Source organism: Felis catus, chromosome E1, assembly GCF_018350175.1.
Source record: "Felis catus isolate Fca126 chromosome E1, F.catus_Fca126_mat1.0, whole genome shotgun sequence".
NCBI lineage: Eukaryota > Metazoa > Chordata > Mammalia > Carnivora > Felidae > Felis > Felis catus.
This window is the reverse complement of record NC_058381.1, coordinates 29215459-29232672: the sequence shown is the minus strand read 5'-3', so window position 1 is coordinate 29232672 and position 17214 is coordinate 29215459. Positions and strand designations below refer to the sequence as shown.

At 50.8% G+C, this 17214-nt stretch overlaps 1 protein-coding gene across 11 annotated transcripts in view; it reads left to right on the top strand.

Moving 5' to 3' along the window:
- MSI2 (musashi RNA binding protein 2) overlaps window positions 1-17214 on the top strand; it is a 394348-nt gene that overhangs the window by 240540 nt on the left and 136594 nt on the right. For all 11 annotated transcript variants that reach the window (XM_023244138.2, XM_023244144.2, XM_023244146.2 and 8 more), the window contains exon 7: window positions 10278-10326. In XM_023244138.2, coding sequence (XP_023099906.1) covers window positions 10278-10326 — 49 coding nt within the window. The remainder of the gene's footprint in view (window positions 1-10277; window positions 10327-17214) is intronic.

Genomic DNA, 17214 nt, shown 5'->3' with positions numbered 1-17214 from the left:
GGGGCTGAGCCCCAAACTGAGTTCTGGGACCCCTCTGCCGGTTCCAGCACTGCCATCAGCTTGCTCTGTGACTTTGGAACAGCCAAGCGACCTGTGGGTTTTCCGAGTTTGCCAATCCTAAAGGAAGAGACCCCTCCCCCCCCCCCCCCCGCCTTTTCCTTTGCTTCTCGAATCACTCCCTCCTCTTCTGAGGCCGCCAAAGGCAACACGTGTCTGTCTTCTTGGTTTATCTCATCAATTCTCTTAACTTTCTGGTAGAGTTTTGTTGTTTTTGTTGCTGTTGTTGTTGTTTAGAGAGAGAGCGCGCACGAGCAGGGGAGAGGGGCAGAGGGAAAGAGAGAGGATCTGCCTCCACGCTCAGCACAGAGCCTGACACAGGGCTTGATCCCACAACCCTGGGATCATGACCTGAGTGAAATTAAGAGTCAGACGCTCAACCGACTGAGCCACCCAGGCACCCCTCTGGTACAGTTTTAAGGCAGGGTTTATATGTTTTTTCAGGAGGCAGTGACACTACACTGAGCCCTAGGGACTCAAAAACTAGCACACCGTTAAGGGAGACCAGTGGGAAGAGGTAGGGTGGCCTCTGGTTTTAAATCCTGGTTCTACCATTTACTGCACGTATGATTCCAGGCCAGTCACTTACCATAACTTCCTCACCTGTATAATGGGTACGATCATATCTCCCTGAGAGCTTTTCATAATTCAGTGAGCTTTGCATTTGCCTATTAAGCACCAGTAAATGGTAACTATTGCAATAATCCTTGTTTCTCGTTTCTTAAGAGTCTGATACAACTTGTGCAGTCAGTCTCCGGGCAAGAGGCCTTGCCTTTAGGTAAACAAAATGTCTCATCTCCAGGATAGAGCTGTTTGGAGGCCCCGTACTCTTCAGTTCCCACGGACAAGTGTCCGTTTACTAAATTTGTAACTGCTGCCTGATCAACACCAGTGGGTGTCTGTTTGCTAAGTTAAATGAGAAAATGGAATGACCCCACAAGAATAAAAAGAAGTAAAAGTAGGGAAAAATAGGGCTGGTAAAGAAGGGCCTTGCCCACGGGGATGGAACATTCTGGCCATGCTAAGATTTGGGAGCCTTCTATGAAGAGTTTAGGAAATGTACTTGGTGCGCTGAATTGTGTACCAATTAAAAAACATGGCTAAAATGGCAAATTTTATGTTAGGTGTATTTTACTAGGAAAAAAAAAGTTTAGGAGAAACTCAGCCGACGATTTTTCTTGTTAATCAGTTAAAGGCAGGGGTGTGAGTTAACACATCTCAGGTGGACGCAGTCTAGAAGGTGTTGAGTCTTGGAGTGAAGGGAAAAGTGCCAAGGGCAGCAGCTCCAAAACCCTGGGTGCCTCCATGCCCGGCAGTCCTGTAGGGGAAACACACAGAGCTTGGGGCTGGCTGAGAAGCTTGCATGTCCACAGCAAGGGGGATACAAGAATCTGAGGCGGGGGTGCCTGGGTGGCTCAGCTGGTTAAGGGTCTGACTCATGATTTAGGTCAGCTTGTGATCTCGGGTCATGGGATCAAGTCCTGCGTCTGGCTCCACGTTGAGCGTGGAACCTGCTTGGGATTCTCTCTCTCTCTCTCTCTCTCTCTCTCTCTCTCTCTCTCTCTCTCTCTCTCTCCCCCCCCCCCCTCAAATAAATAAACATTAAAAATAACAGAATCTGAGACGGGCCTGCAGGCAGAGGCTGGTGGGGTGAGATTTGGACTCATAAGACCAGTGGCTGAGCCCTGGACAGCCAGTGAGGCAGCTGAGGCTTGGAGAGTTTGTCATCAGCCCTGTCTCTGCAGGTTGTTGTGACAACCAAAGCGGTAACAGTATATGTGAAAATATTGGTGACGGTGGGAGGAAAGCAGTGGCTTCCTTAGGTTTTCTAAAGTCAAAGACCAAGACAAGGCAGGGAGAGCTCCCCAAAAGCGGCATGTGACAAAAGACCAGCGTGCTCCTGACTTCTCTGGCAGGAGATAAAGAGCCAATGTTTAGGCAGCCGAAGGCCTCTCCAGTATTTACCCCTTTTTCTTAGGGCCCGTTTATTTCTGGGACCCCTCTGCCCATTCCACCTCTGCCTCCGGCTTGCTCCGTGACACACACAGGCTGTGATTAAGGCTCGACTCAGCTGTATTTAGCCATTTAGAACAGGGATTCTCAGCCTTGGCTCCACCCTGGGATCTCTGGGGAGCTTTCGACACGGATCTGATTTAACAGGTCCGGGTGTGGCCGCCGCAGCGGCGATTTTAAAAGTTCTTTGGGTGATCCTGGTGAGCAGTCAAGGTTGGAAACCACCCATCTGGATTTCAGTGTGAGCTAAGCATCTTCCAGCCTGCGTCCTTTCCCCTTCTAGCCTCCCTTCTGGGCAGTGACGAACAGTAGATCAACCTCACTCTTCGCAAGGCCGAAGCACACTGAAAAGTCTCATTTCAGAAAAATAAGGCACCGCCACTGAGCTTTGGGGCAGGAACAGGTTTCTCTCCGGGCTGGTTGGAAGGAGCAGCAGAGAGCAGTGCCACCCAATATTCTGAAACAGCTCCGGGTAAGACAGCCTCCCTCTCGGGCACCGACACCAGGCGCCTCTGTCCTGGGCAGTCCTGCCTCGTATACGAGTCTCCACTCTTGTGACTTTAGTGCCTTGAGTTTATGGAGCATAATAAGGTCTGTTAAGCCCTACGCCTTACAGTATGGTATCGCCTTTATGGGCGTTTATTTAAACTAACTCTTGAAGTGTTTGAGTGGGAGCAGGAAGCGAAATTCAAGGGCATGTGTTCTGGGGGAGTTTGAAGAGCTGGGTTTCTTTTTTTCCCTTTCCTCTCTCTCCTGTGTGTCTGACCAGATAATTTAAGGATCATTTGAAGTGCCATTTCCTGCTCTGTTCTTGGTACGTATGGCGTGTGGGTGTGCATATTTGTATCCCAAAAGGGGTGGGAAATTTCTCAGCATGTGTTGGCCACAGCAGAGCTCTGGAACGTCCTGACAGAACAGCGTTTGGAAGGACCAGTGGTGAATTGGATGCTCCTAGATGTTGTCCAAGTGGACTCCGTGGTCCGGTTTAGCATTCTAGGCGGAGATTCCTTGTGAGTGGATCTTAGGTGGCCCACGTCATAGTTTCCTCCTTTCATAGATGAGAAACTAAGGACAGAGAAGGGAGGTGACTTATGTCCATGAGATCCCAGTGGAGCTGGATTAGAACGTGGGTCCTGCCTGTGCTTTGTGCAACACTGCCTGCCCCCCTCCACTGCCTCTCAGCACCTGTGGAGTTAGTACCAGCAACTGAATCCCCTTCAGGTGCCTCCTGGGGACAAGTTTTCTGCGTCCCAAATCAGCCTCACTCGCCTCCTGTGTACTTGGGGAGCCAAAACTGCAGGCAGAAGAAACAGTGGTCTGATGGCACACTCCAGGGCCCCAATCTTTGGCCAACCACCTTGACCAACAGAATTTACGACATCTCTTTCTAGGAGTTTCTTTGCTTTGTGACTTGAAAGATTTCCTCTTCGGCTGTCGCGTGAGTTGGGCTGGCTAAAGCCTCACCTCTGGATATGATCAATACCGAATGGCGACTTCCAAATTCACCCAGCAAGAATGTCTGGCTCACAATAAACCTTTTGCCTCACTATACGGAGGGTTCATTCATTCATTAAATGAATTAGGATTAGAGAGGCATCACCCACTGACTTGAGTGCTAATTATTGCTGATTTTCACGGTGCTCATTTAGTGAGGAACATGTTGCCAATTTCCCCTGGCACTTCTAGGATCTCTGTCTCCAACCTTGTTGCGAGGGTGACATTTAGAAGTAGTCCCTTCCCACCCTAATACCTCTATTCCACTTGGAATGTGTAACATGACAGTTTCATACTCAGCCCACGTTCCACATTTTACCGCCTTCCAATTTTTATCTTGCCTTTGTTCATTGTCTAGTATCATTTGAGACTGTGTATCTTCCAGTAGATGAAAGAAAAAAAATTTTTTTAAAACAGGGACCACGTACAAGTTACCCATTGCCACCGGAATGCCGGGAAACAAAACAGTCACAAAACCTCAGCAGCAGACAATAGCTGTTCATGTCACCTGCCTGGAGTCCACTGGAATGGTTCTGCTGATCTTGGCTGGGCTCACTTGCATGTTTTGGGTCACGTGCCTGTTTTAGGATTGACTGAGGGGACTTGGCCCAGCTCCACATGCCTCTCACCCACTAGCCAGCTAGACTGGGCATGCCCTTCTCATGGTGATGGCAGAGAGAGAACAAGCAGAAGCGTGAAAACCTTCCCCAGGCCAGACCCAGCGTGGGCATACCTCCATCTCATTTTGCTGACCATAAGAAGTCAAGTTCAGACACATGGGATGGAGAGAGAGAGACCCTGCCTCTTTGGGGAGAGGAACTGCAGAATTACAGAACTCAAGGTTTGGGGCCATCAATGCAAACAGTCTGCCATGGTCCGATGTCATTTGCCTCTTACTTGTACTTAGGCCAGTGCTCTCTGCAAGTAGGGAGCGCTTAATAAATATATGTCACACGTAAGTAAATAAAGTTGACATTAGCTCAATCTTCTAATCAAGATTGAGTTGGCTGCATGATGTAGGCATTTGCTGGTTTATCTGTTAGAAGGGAAGTTTCTGTCATCCTGGTAGAATCCAGATGTCTCTTGCGTTAGGTTCAGGGACAGCTTGGTTGTCACTAAGAAGTGTCTCTTTTTGTCATCTTTTCCATGGTCGAATCTACTGTCATTGTCTTCAGGATCTTAGGATGTAAATGTATGAGAGACAAGGAACAGAGGGGGAAGACAGTTGCCACACCAACGTGTGTCAGCTGCCTCTGGAAGAGAAATTTTGTCCCATGTACTGAGCATTGCCATGGAATCAGACACTCTAGGGGTGAGGCCCGGGAGATCTGCGTTTTAAACAAGCCAGGTGATTCTGACACGGAGGAAGTTGGAGGAGTTCTGCCCCAGCGTCCATGGGCCATAGAGGCAAGGCGTAGCTCCCCACCGATGACCCTCAGCTGTGGTGTGTGCGTGCTACTCGCCTCTGAGGATGTTACAGTGTGGTCCGAACCGGGTGAAGGCAGAAATACATGTTTAGGACTTTCTGGTGTTGAAACAAACAGGGAGACATCCCCAGCCATCTTATTTAAAAGTTACTTTAGGGGCGCCTGGGTGGCTCCGTCGGTTAAGTGTCCAACTTCGGCTCAGGTCATGATCTCACGGTTTGTGGGTTCGAGCCCCGCGTCGGGCTCTGTGCTGACAGCTCAGAGTCTGGAGCCTGCTTCGGATTCTGTGTCTCCTTCTCTCCCTGCCCCTCCCCTGCTTGTGCTGTCTCTCTCTTTTTGTCTCAAAAATAAATAAAACATTACAAAAAGTTTTTAAAGTTACTTGACCTTGCTTGTTCGCTCAATATGCCTCCCGTGCCAGGCTGCATTGGGAGCTTGTCCTAAGTTATTAAAGAGTACTGTCAAGGTTGGAGCAAGCTCCTTCTCTAAAACCAGACCAAGCATGGGCCAGGATGTGGGACAAAGTATGGTGAGGTTCAGATATCTCCTCTCCTTCTCGATCCCTCCAGGGACAACCCCAACCCCAGACCACTAGGCCCATGGACCCCCACCTCTGGTATAAAGAAATATGTAAGCCTGGTGAGGGCACTATCACCACAAAATGAATACCAGTGCTAGTCTAACAAGAGTTCATGGTGTTTTCTACTTGAGGTCGGAAAAACTCCTGTGTCCAGCCCCCAACTCTCTGTGTTCTAGAACACCAAATGAGGTCTGGTCTTTATGTTGAAGTTGATGACCCTGTACAGCCAACTGATCTACCTGGGTTTCGTGCGTGCGCGCGTGTGCGCGCGCGCGCGCGCGCGCGCGCGCGCGCGCGTGTGTGTGTGTGAGAGAGAGAGAGAGAGAGACACACACACAGAGACAGAGACAGAAACAGAGAGAAAGACAGACAGAGACACAATTATCAGTCTGCTTTTTTCTAGGGTTGACTACCAGTTACCTTGACTTTGCTCCTCATTCCCCCGTGATGCAGACTCACACAAGCTGCTTCTGTTTGATTCACATAGAACCGTGAGAAACAGCCCCGTATGTGAGGCCGTGTTTTTCATTCTATTCAGTCTTTGTATATTCAAATTCTCCCAGTTTCAGCTCTCGCTGTTCTGCCAGATCTCCATTGCATTGATGGCTTCTCTGAATTAATAAGTGTTTTGCAATCGCTGAAAAGTTTTCTCTCCCCCCGGCCCCTTCCCCAAGCACCGGGTCTTATCCATATTGATTTTTTTTTTCTTTCTCTTTCCTCTCTAGCTATTTCTCAGATGTTTTATTCTGTAAAGTGTTAATAGAATTTTTCTTTCGCTGTGACATTTTATCTATTCAGGAGGTCTTTGCGAGTCTCATTGTGCAACTGGACTATAGAGGAAACAGCTCTATTCTTTACGACAATGGTTGCCCTAAAAAACATACACAGATCCTCCCCCTCGCTCCCCAGGGTGGAGCGTATGTTGGGAGGGTAGCGTCAGAAAACACCCAAACTTTGGAAGGAAAAGAGGGAGCCATCTACGCACTGTTGAAGGGGGCGGAGGGCGTTGAAAATACTTTTTTTTTTTTTTAATTCAAAATATTTATTTCCTAAGGGGATCTGAGTGTCAGGACCAAAACATGGCCAACACAGAAGGGAAGCTGTTTTCCTTACTGTTAGGCATTTTTAGCTCAAAGTAAGGGCTTGGCAAGCATCTCAGAAAATGTGGAGATGGGTGTGAAACAGATGTCACGTTTACCTGCGCGACACCCAGCAGGCATCACCCCCCCACCCACCCGCACCCCAGGCATTGGAATTCTTACTGAGGCCCTGGGGTCTGAATCTGCAATACCATATGCTCAAGTGTGACTGCTCTGTGTACAAACAAACCAGTTGATCTTCTGGTGGTTTTGCTTGAGTGGTGCACGGAGGCAGACGGCTGTGGTGTGTGTGGCCTCAGCAGGTGCCTGGGGGGCCATCAAGCCTGCCCGGCCGCGGAGGGGTCTGGTGAAGGCACCCCATCTCCAGCCTAGCATCACTTACCCCCCTCGGCCTGGTGCCCGGTGGAGACAGAGTAGCTCCTTGCTGGCACGGCAGTCACCGTGCAAGGCCATTGTCCTCCCAGTAACTGACTTTGAAAACGGGGACCAGAAGGGGAAGGCCCCAGGAGCCTGTTTGTTCAGACTCGGTTGCTTAGCAACAAAGGGGGGGGGCGCTGACTCCGGAAGGGATTTTTAAGCTAGGCCAGTCCCTTCGAGGGTTATGTCTGGCTGGCCTACCCGCTCTTCCATTCTTACCTTGACTCTGCTTCCCGCCCCCCCCCCCCATTCTATTTGATAGCATCTGGAAAAATAGATTTGATTTGTCTGGAGGCAGCATTTTAAGCCTGGTTTTATTGCTTTGCCCAGTGTCTTCCCCTCCATCAGAGATTGTAGTCTGGGAGGAGTGACGAATGAATGGCCTGTGATTCCCTTTCTCGGTTGGCTTAGCTCTGGCCCCCAAACTCATTTGTGAGCCTTTGAGCTCCAGTGAGCAGTGCTCAGTCCTTCCCAACCACACACATGCCGACATTGCCCCAAGCGCAGAGCCCTTTGGCTAGGGCTTTGCCCAGGACCACATGGGTTGAGTTGTAGTTTTAGTGCCAATCTTGGGCACAAAATGAATGAGGAGACCAGGCTGCTTACCTGGCCAAAGCAGGTACAGTCCCCAGGTGAGTAGCTGATCGGCTAGGACCGCACCGGTACTAAAGATGTGCATTTTGTGGAAGAATAAAGAATTGGATCCTAATTACAAGGAGTGGAATTCAAAAGCCAAATCTGGTTCAGTGAGGGTGACTTTCTTGAGATCCACATGGGAATGGAGTGTGGCTCCTGAAATCTTATTGCTGGAAATATCCAAAAGGGTTGCAGGATGCCTGGAAAGACTGAGGGAGGGATAGGAAGAGAGACAGAGGATGCCTTTGGTGTTTTCTTCTCTTTGATATTTTTGAAAAGGCCCTAGAATAAAGGTATTAGTCTGCTGGGGCAGCCACAACAAAGTACCACAGACTGGGTGGTCAAACAACAAAAATTTATTTTCTCACTCTTCTGGAGGCTGAAGTCCAGCCTTGGCAGACTTGGTTTCTTCTGAGCCCTCTCTCCTTGGCTTGCAGACAGCCCCCCTCTGTGTCCTCAGGTAGGCTTTCCTCTGTACCTGTGTCCAGATTTCCTCTTCTTATAAGGACCCCAGTCAGTACTGGATCAGGACCCACCCTAATGACCTCATTTTAACTCCATAACCTCTTTAAAAACCCTATCTCCAAATACAGTCACATTCTGAGGTACCGGGGGTCACGACTCCAACGTCAGAGTTTGGAAGGGGGCACAGTTCAGCCCATGATAATCAAGATGTTAAATTTCCATTGTCTATAACCAGAAACAATTTAAATATCCACAGAAGGATTGAGTAAGCTATAGTTTCTCACTCCATGAAATATTATGCAGCAGTCAAGATCGTATTGATAATACCTCACACCCATCAGGATGACTACTATCAAAAAACTCCCAGAAAATAACAAGTGTTGGCCAGGGTGTGGAGCAATTGGAACCTTCGTGCCCTGTTGGCGGGGATGTAAAATGGAACGGCCCCTGTGGCAAACGGTAGGTCAGTTCCTCAGAAAATTAAAAACAAAGTTACCATATGATCTAGCAATTTCATTTCTGGGTATACATACCCAAAAGAATTGAAAACAGGGACTCAAGGAGATACTTGTACACTCATGTTTTATAGCGGCACTATTTACAATAGCTAAGACCGAGTATCCATCCATCGACGGACGAATGAATAAGCAAAATGTGGTATTCACATACAATGGAATATGGCTGAACCTTGAGGACATTATGCTCAGTGGAATAAGCCAGTCACAAAGACAAATACTGTGTATTTCTACTTCCATGAAACATAGTAGCCCCCCCCCCTTATTCGTGGTGTCCATTACCCACAATCAACTGTGGTCCTAAAGCTGATGATCCTCCTGACGGATCATCAGAAGGTCAGTAGCAGCCTAACGCTACGTCACATGCCTCCGTCATTCATCTCACTTCCTCTCATCACGTGGCATCTTGTCCTCTCTCTTCATCAGTGACAGTACAATAAGATGTTTTGAAAGAGAAAGACCACATTCACGCCACTTATATTACAGCATATTGTAATTGTTCTATGTTATTATTAGTTACTATTGTTAAATCCTCTACCGTGCCTAACGTATAGATTGAACTTTATCATAGGTGTGTATGGAGGGAAAAAACATGGTGTATCTTGGGTTGGGTACTGGCCACAGTTTCGGGCATCCACTGGGTGTCTTGGAATGTATGCCCTTGGACATGGGGGGACCTCTGTACTTGGAGTAGTCACAGTCAGAGACAGCAGACAGAAGGGTGGTTGCCGGGGGGCTGAGGGGGACCGAGGGGGACGAGGGGGTGGGGAGTTATTATTTGATGGGGGTAGAGTGTCAGTTTTACAAAATGAAGAGTTCCGGAGATGGATGGTGGGGATGATAGTTCAACGTTATGAATGCATTTAATACCACTGAACTGTGCGCTTAAGAACAGTTAAGATGGCAACTTTTATGTTATGTGTATTTTACCACGATCAAAAAAATTGGGGAACAAAACAGATAATATTCACAGTGTGAATCTGGGAAGTGTTTGCAATATTGTAATAGTATATTAAAAAAAGAACTAGGGGAAAATTCCATATACAGTATGATTTAAACTATATTAAAATAGGCATAAGGTTTTTTTAAAGGCAAAAACTGAAGGGAAATACACCAGATGTTAACTGTGGTTGTACTAGGCAGAGAGATAGGAAAGGCAGTGATCTTTTTTTTCTAATTTTTTGTGTTTTCACGTAATTTTTTTTAAATGTTTTAAAATTTATGTTTATTTTTGAGAGAGAGAGAGAGAGAGAGAGAGAGAGAGAGAGAGAGACAAAGTGCGAGCAGGGGAGGAGCAGAGAGAGAGGGAGACACAGAATCAGAAGGCAGGCTCCAGGCTCTGAGCTGTCAGCACAGAGCCCGATGCGGGGCTCAAATTCACAGACCACAAGATCATGACCTGAGCCGAAGTCGGACGCCCAACCGACTGAGCCACCCAGGCGCCCCTTCACATAAATTTTAATGAGCACCTATGGCTTTGATAATGGAAACCACCCTTCCCCCCCAATATATCACATTTCAAACGTGTTGTTAAAATTCCTAAAGCACACCCCATTCTGTATTTGTTTTGCAGGTGGAGGATGCAATGCTGATGTTTGATAAGACGACCAACAGGCACAGAGGTAAGAGCCCCCGTGGAGGAAGGCTTCCCTACTGTCAGTTGACCGTCTGTTGAAGGTCTGTATTCATGGAGGGACACCACAGCACAGAATCCAGATACCGGACAGTTAAAAATCGGCCACGCCCAACCCGTGTTCCCACACACCTTTCCAACCCTGGCTCTCTTGGTCTTTGCTAGACCTGAACACTAAGTGATCCGAGTGGAAATTATTCACAGCAATTACTCCGTTGAGTTCTCAATTTGCATTGGAGGAGGTGGTTTAGAAGCACACTAGCAACCTGAAGAGCCAGAAAAGAAGGTTTATTCGACCTGCGATTGCAGGATTGGCAGTGCCCTATGCACATCTGGAGTGTTTAGAGGGCACTGCGCCTCCTCGTATTTTCCCCTGTGCTCTTATTGTCCTATCCATGTTCTAGAAAACAGGTCTCAACTTGGGGTCTGTGAGCCTCCGAAATGGCACACGGAATGTTTTATGCTTGCGCTTTTCTTGGGAAGCGATGCGTAGCTTTGAACAGATTCTCAAAGTGGTCTCTGACCTCCATGCCTCCCGTTCCCCAAAAAAGGAACCCGTTGAAATCACTGCTTTAAACAGAAAATTGGACGAATCTAGAAAATCCTCCCAGAGGAAGTAGAGTCCAAGCTTATGGCTTAGCGTTCCATTCTCCTGCTCTCCGGAAACCCCTGGTATCTGGGGCTCCTAGGAACAGGGCGTTAATGGGCAGAGCCTCGGAAGGGAGGTGGCAGGAAGCAGCGTTCTTGAGAGAAGCCGGAGTGAGCAGTGTTTCCTTGCCACTCGGATTGCATTTAGATGTTTCTCGTGTTGTTTACATTCTTGCTGTCACCTGTGATTAGAAGCAGTTACCCAGCGCTGACTGTATGTCTCTCCTGTTGGGAGCAGGCAGGCCGAGTGAAAGGGAGGAAGGAGGGTGGGAGAAGGAGGGGCTGTCCTCAGTGTGCCTGGCAGTCCGGCTTCCTGTGCGTCCATTGACAGCGGCCTCAGAAGGGAAAGTAGAAAATCGGGCGGAAAACTGGGTCTTCGATGGTGTATGTGGGGAAGGAATGGGGAGGGGTGGAGGATGAAGAGGCGGGGTGGGGGGGGGAGGCAAGGGAGGAAAAGAAGAACTGACAAGTGTGGAATGATTGCTTTGTCCTCTGCCTTGCTCAGCATCACGAGGGCCGAGAGAGCAAGGGGCCGGGGGTGCGGAGACGGACAATTCATCATTATTCTCCACCATCATCCTTAGGGGAGGTACGGGGGGTTATCTGAGCACTGTTTTCACAGGCATCGTGTATTCTCATCTCCACCGCAGCGCCGTGACTTTGGGAAAATCACTTCACTCCTTTATCTTCTTTACCTCAGTTTATTCATCTGTAAAGTGGGGATAATATTAGTATTTCCCTATAGGGTTGTTTGGAGAGTTGGAGTGCCACGCACATCACCTGTGCGCAGGTTATTATGATTGTTTTCACCATCGTCACCTCCGTGTGGTGTGTGAGGTGACCGAAACTCAGAGGGGGTAGGGGATCCACCCAAGGTCAGAGCAGGGACTCCTCTCTAGGACTGCTGATTTCAGATTCGGCTCTTTCTCTGTGGTCTCCATGTGGGGACGGGTGTGTTAAGAAGAACGTTTTCATCTATTTACTTTCAGGGTGGGCGAGGCCCATCTGAATGTGGCACTAGAGTTCAGTGCTAGAATTCACGCTCCTGGAAGATTCCTGAGTGGCCTCTGTAGGCAGTAGTGTTGAATATCCACGAATAAAGGTATTTCTGAGCTCCTGCTCTGGGTCAGGCCGTGTTGGAGAGGAGAGTAAATCATCTTGTGCAAACCTCACAGCTGTGCCGGGGAAAGAGATGTGTCATCTGGGGGACGTGAGAGGGCCGGTGACTCTCCGTGTTACGTTACTCGGCTAATAGCAGACAGAGGCAGGTTCACACTGCGGGCGCCGGGCCCCTGAGGAAGTGCCAGGCAAGATTCTCCCTTATTTCTGACCCAGACGCCTCCTGCTGTGGGTGGAGCCTCTTTCCTTGCTCCCAGGCGCTGGGTGCCGTGATGGGGTGGTGGCCCCTCTGTCATTCCTGTCTCGAGCTGGAGGGAGGTCCGTTTTACGGCCCCCTGCTCAGAGCGGCTCCAGGGATGGCATTGATCGCTCTCCCGTGACTCCTGGGGCCACTGGCAGGAAGAAGGGCGGGCACAGCCCCGAGCACATGCTCAGTGCACCCCAGCCACGGCAGGGCCTGCCCAACCATCCTTCTGCCCTGCCAGAGGTGAGATTCCTGCAGTGGATGTAGGACCCTTTGCATAATTCGTGGAGCCAGAACAAGGTGAAAGACGGGGCCTCTTACTCAAAACTTACTAAGAATTTCAAGGTGACAGAGCATTCAACCCAGGACAAAGCCCTTCTGAGCGTGGGGCCAGCCGTGGGTGGCTGCACACCCAGGGGGCCAGCCGGAGTGGATGCGGTCCTGGGGGCCCCCGCTGGCGGGGTGGGGAAAGAGAAGGCAGGAGGGAAGGAGGCCCCAACATCTGCGTCCCCTTTCCTCCTGTACAGAAGTCTGCTCCCTGGGGTTCTTTCTGTGTAGGGCTTTGGCCCCTACACGCTTTCCAGCACCTCTGAATAGCTGAGGAGTTTCTCTTTGAACTGGGTGCTAAAGCTGGGTTAATACGTAAGTGGTTCAGAGCATTTCGGAGAGGAAAGAATTAAAAAAAAAAAGGCACATATCACAACAGAGGCACGAGTCCTGCGTGTGGGACAAGTGGGCCCCACATCCCTGATGGAATGTACATTTGGAATCAGGTGATAAGCCCGAGAACACAAAATCCTCCTGCAGCCACCTTGGCCCAACCTTACCTTCACCTCCTCAGCTTCCTGTTTCCCGTTATCTTATCAAGAAGAAAGTGCTGCAGTAGCAGAAGTTAAGGACACCTCTCGGGCTGGCACTGCCTCCAGCTCTCCTCTTAAAGAGGTCCACACTGTTCACCCCGCGGGTGGCCACACAGCACGCACGGCACCTTCCCTTTCCCCCCCTCGCAGCTCCCAACCCCGCCCCGCTGCGCAGCCTGGGGCCGGCGCACCTGTGCGCCCTTGGAGCTGAGACTGCTGCCTTCCAGGAAGGCTGCACGTTTGGTTGGGCCTGGGGTCCCGGGAGTCGGGTCTGCCGGGCTCACGGGACCCTCTCCGAATACTCTTGCCACTGTGAGCCAGAGCTCGGGGCGGAGTTTCCACTTCCCGCCGCACAGTGGCTCCCCCCTGCCCCTGTCCCCCATTTGTTCCCCCAGGGACAGGGTGGCCCTCCGTTACATCTGTTCACAGAAGCGACAGCCTGTGTTTCTTGCCCTCTTACATCTGTCCTTGGACCTCCCTAGCACCCTGGGAAAGAATCCAGGGGACAGGAGACAACAAGCCCTCCCGGGATGTAAGTCCTCCCCCCTGGAAGCAGGAAGAAGGTCATTCAGCACGTGACTCCCACAGGAGGTGTGGAGTCTTCTCCCACTTTCTCCTTCGAGCAGACCTCCTTCCGGCTCCTGCTGCTCCCTTGATGCCGAGTTAGGGCACCTTTCCTAACCTCTCGGGACACCTCCGGGTCCTCCTCGGGAAGGTGGGGGAGCCGGGACAAGCTCTGGGACCTGAAGTATGTTTTCTGGCTTTTTAGCCTTTTAACTGAGAGAATGCCCAAGATTAAGTCCTTTGTCATTCTTCTTGTTTTAGCTCGGAGACGGAGGTAAGGGGCTGTATCTGCATCCCTGGAGATGGGGATTAGCACGCAGGAGTGCCCTCGAGGGGCAGCGGAGGGGCTGATCTGTGAGGCCCCGGGGAATTCTGAAGCTAGGGCCTTGCACAGCTGCAGTGAGAGGGCTGACCTTATACGCTGACCTGTCACAGGACGCAGCCCACCCTGGGAAGCACGTGTGACCTTGGGCTTGCCCTGAGGACATCCTAGAGGAGACAGACAGCTGGGGGCCCTCTTCCAGCAGTCCTGCCAGCAGATCCTAAAGGGGGGTCTGGGTATCCCGTGACAGCACACGCCACGGTGGTCCAGTGGGTTCTGTGCTGACCAGGCCATGCTAACCCTCTTGGTAGAAACCGCCAGCCCTTCCCGAGCAGTTATATCCCACGTGCTTAGCGCAGCGCCTGCACATACTGTTGAATCTTTACGACGGTCATTGGTGAACCCAGCTGCCCGGAGTCCCCAGTTGGACGTAAACCCAGCCTGTCTGACCCGGAGTCCTTGCTCTTGGCTGCTTCGCAAGCATGGTGCTGGGCAGTGGTTGAAAGCAGGGAGATTGGTGGTTTTAAGTCTCAAGCACCTCCTCGTTACTGGTCCTTCTCCACCTGCCCTTCTTGCTGGACTACTGCGCCCCTCCATTTCAGGTGGGAAAACTGAGGCATGTAGAGTGTTGGAGGGCCCTGCAGCCAGGTGGGAGCCGAGCTTCTGAAGCCTTCCACGAGATTCTTTGTGCCCAAGGGGAGAGAAAGAAGGTGGCTTTCCCAGTTTTTGCAGAGTCCTTTCATTTGCTCTCTCAAAGCCTTTGGAGGCGGTCTGAGAAATATGGGGCTGATCATCAAAGGGTTTAATCGTTGGGGGAAAGTTTGTTGCTTTCTCCTTGCAAAACTCAGATAAGATCTTGAATTCAGCATTAGGTATTGATCCCAGAGAGGGGCTGGCGGGGAGGGGCTGGAGGGAAGATACAGCGCAGTGTCCTTCCCGATTTGCCCTTTGGGAGGCACAAGGCTGAGGGGTGAGCCGGAGGGAGCGAGGGTGGGTGGAGTGGTTTGGATCTGTCCCCACTGTCATCAGCCCCGTTTGAGCAAGCGGAGGAACGCGGGGATGTTGGTTGCTGAAACACATCTCACATTCACCTCCCTCCCGGGGAAGGGAGCCCCCGCCGTGAGTGTCCTTCTAGGGGGGGCCTCCGCTCGTCTTCCCTCCGAACCCAGCCTTCCAGGCTGAACCATGTCTGGCCCATCAGGGAGAGCTGGGTGGTTGGGGGCCAGTGGAAAACAAGTCGGGTGTCTTTGAAGCTTATGGGATTGCCTGGTGAGGGTCAGCTGGAGAGGGAAGGAGTACAGAGGAGAGGCTTGGAGACAGGCCTTCTCACTCCCTGCGGCTTCCATTACCCAGCAGGCCTGTTTGCTCCAGAACGTTGCCAGAGGCAAAGGGCCGGATACACTGAGAGGAAAATGAAGCTCAGTATGCTGGAAGACTCCCCTCACCGCTGTTAACGGTTGCTCATTAAGTGCAATGCTAATGGCTTTGGAGAGGATCAACAGCTCTGAGAACTCACAGGCTCCCCAGCAGGCCGCTCCGCGGCACTGACCTCAGCCGAGGCGGTTTTGTGACCCTCCGAGAGCACCATCAACGACTGGCCCGCTGCTTGGAGGGTCCTTTTCCAGAGTGTCTGTGCCCTATCAGGAGGCGCCAGGCCGGAAGGGCATCGTTGTGGGCCCCGTGTGGGAGAAGAGGGAGAAGCTCTCTGGGCTGCGGGACTGAGCTCCGCCTCTCCCTCGAAGCTTGCCCGGCATCTCCATCCCGAAAAGCGGTTGGCTGCAGTTGAAGGTCTCCGTAATTTGCGTAATCGGTTTATTTATTAAAATGGTGCCAGTAAGAGGTAGCTGAAACTGTGATAGAAGATAATGCCTTTCTAAGGAGGAAAAACAGCCCTTAATGTCCTGACTACCTGCCAGACACGCACTTTTTGAAATTGACCTCTGACGTCCAGACTGTTTTATAGACGCTAAAGATGATTCAGGATCGTGCTGTAATTATTTGTTCACTGCTGCCTGTTTCCTGAAGTTGAGGAAGGGGATGTAAAAGGACCTTCACGCAGGTGTAAACTAAATGAAAAATTAAAAGGCATTGCTTTCTTCGAGGGTGTAGGGTGTCAAAGATAATGTATGCATGTGTTTTTCCTAGTGAGAGTCTAACATTCTGACCTTACTTAGGAAAGGGGGTTGGGACTCTACAGCCCGTAGATGGCACATTATGGGATGGAGGAAGAAGTCCCTCTGGGTGGGAGAGGGTTGTTGGAGGGGGTAGGAGGGGTGGCAGGGATGCCTGGAATCACAGCTGGTGATGACACTTGGCAATGTGACACGAGGGCCTCGGTGCCCACGCCAACATGATGTCCACCCGCTGGAGTCATGCCTCTGCAGGGTCCCCACCTCTCACATCTGCCTCTCATCTGCCGTGCGAGCTGCCGATGGTGTTGGGCACCCATCGTGCCCCACCCCAAGTCTGAGGTATATCAAAGGGTTTATTGGAAGCCTGTAAACCAGGAGCTTGATCGTTATTAGTATCGATCCCAATTCTGTACCCGCAGCCGGTCTGCTCTAGGCCACGAACACCAACCAAGGGTCTTGGCCGCACAGAACTTTCAGTCTAGTCTTAGGATGATGTGGCCACCACGCGTGCCACTTGGGCTCTTTACTGCAAGTAAAGGATCTCGATCGGGTCAGGTGACAGAGAATCTTCTCTCCCCAGAATGGCCCATATGAGTGTGAGGCAACTGCTTAGGAAAATTACTGATAAGCCAGGCGTCTAGGAGAAGATGTTCAGAATAGGGTAGAAACTCAATATGACTGCGTCTCCTTCGATCCACCCTGGTTAGAAGGAAGGGACATGGGGAGCGGGGCGAGGGTGGCTGGCGGTGATGTTAATTGCTGCCTTTGGGTGCTTGGAGAGATTCTTTTGGAAAACACGTGCCTTCTTGAAGTTGGGCACGCTCTAGTTAGAACGGGGAAGAGCCGCCAGGTCCTACAGTGATGTAAATGGACGGCCAGTACTTCTCCCCTACATGGTCTCCTGACCCAGGGTTCTGTGCTCCTGCCTGGGCTCATTCTAAAGGCAGGGCTGCGTAAGGGGGGTGAGCGTGCTTGTGTGTGCCCACCA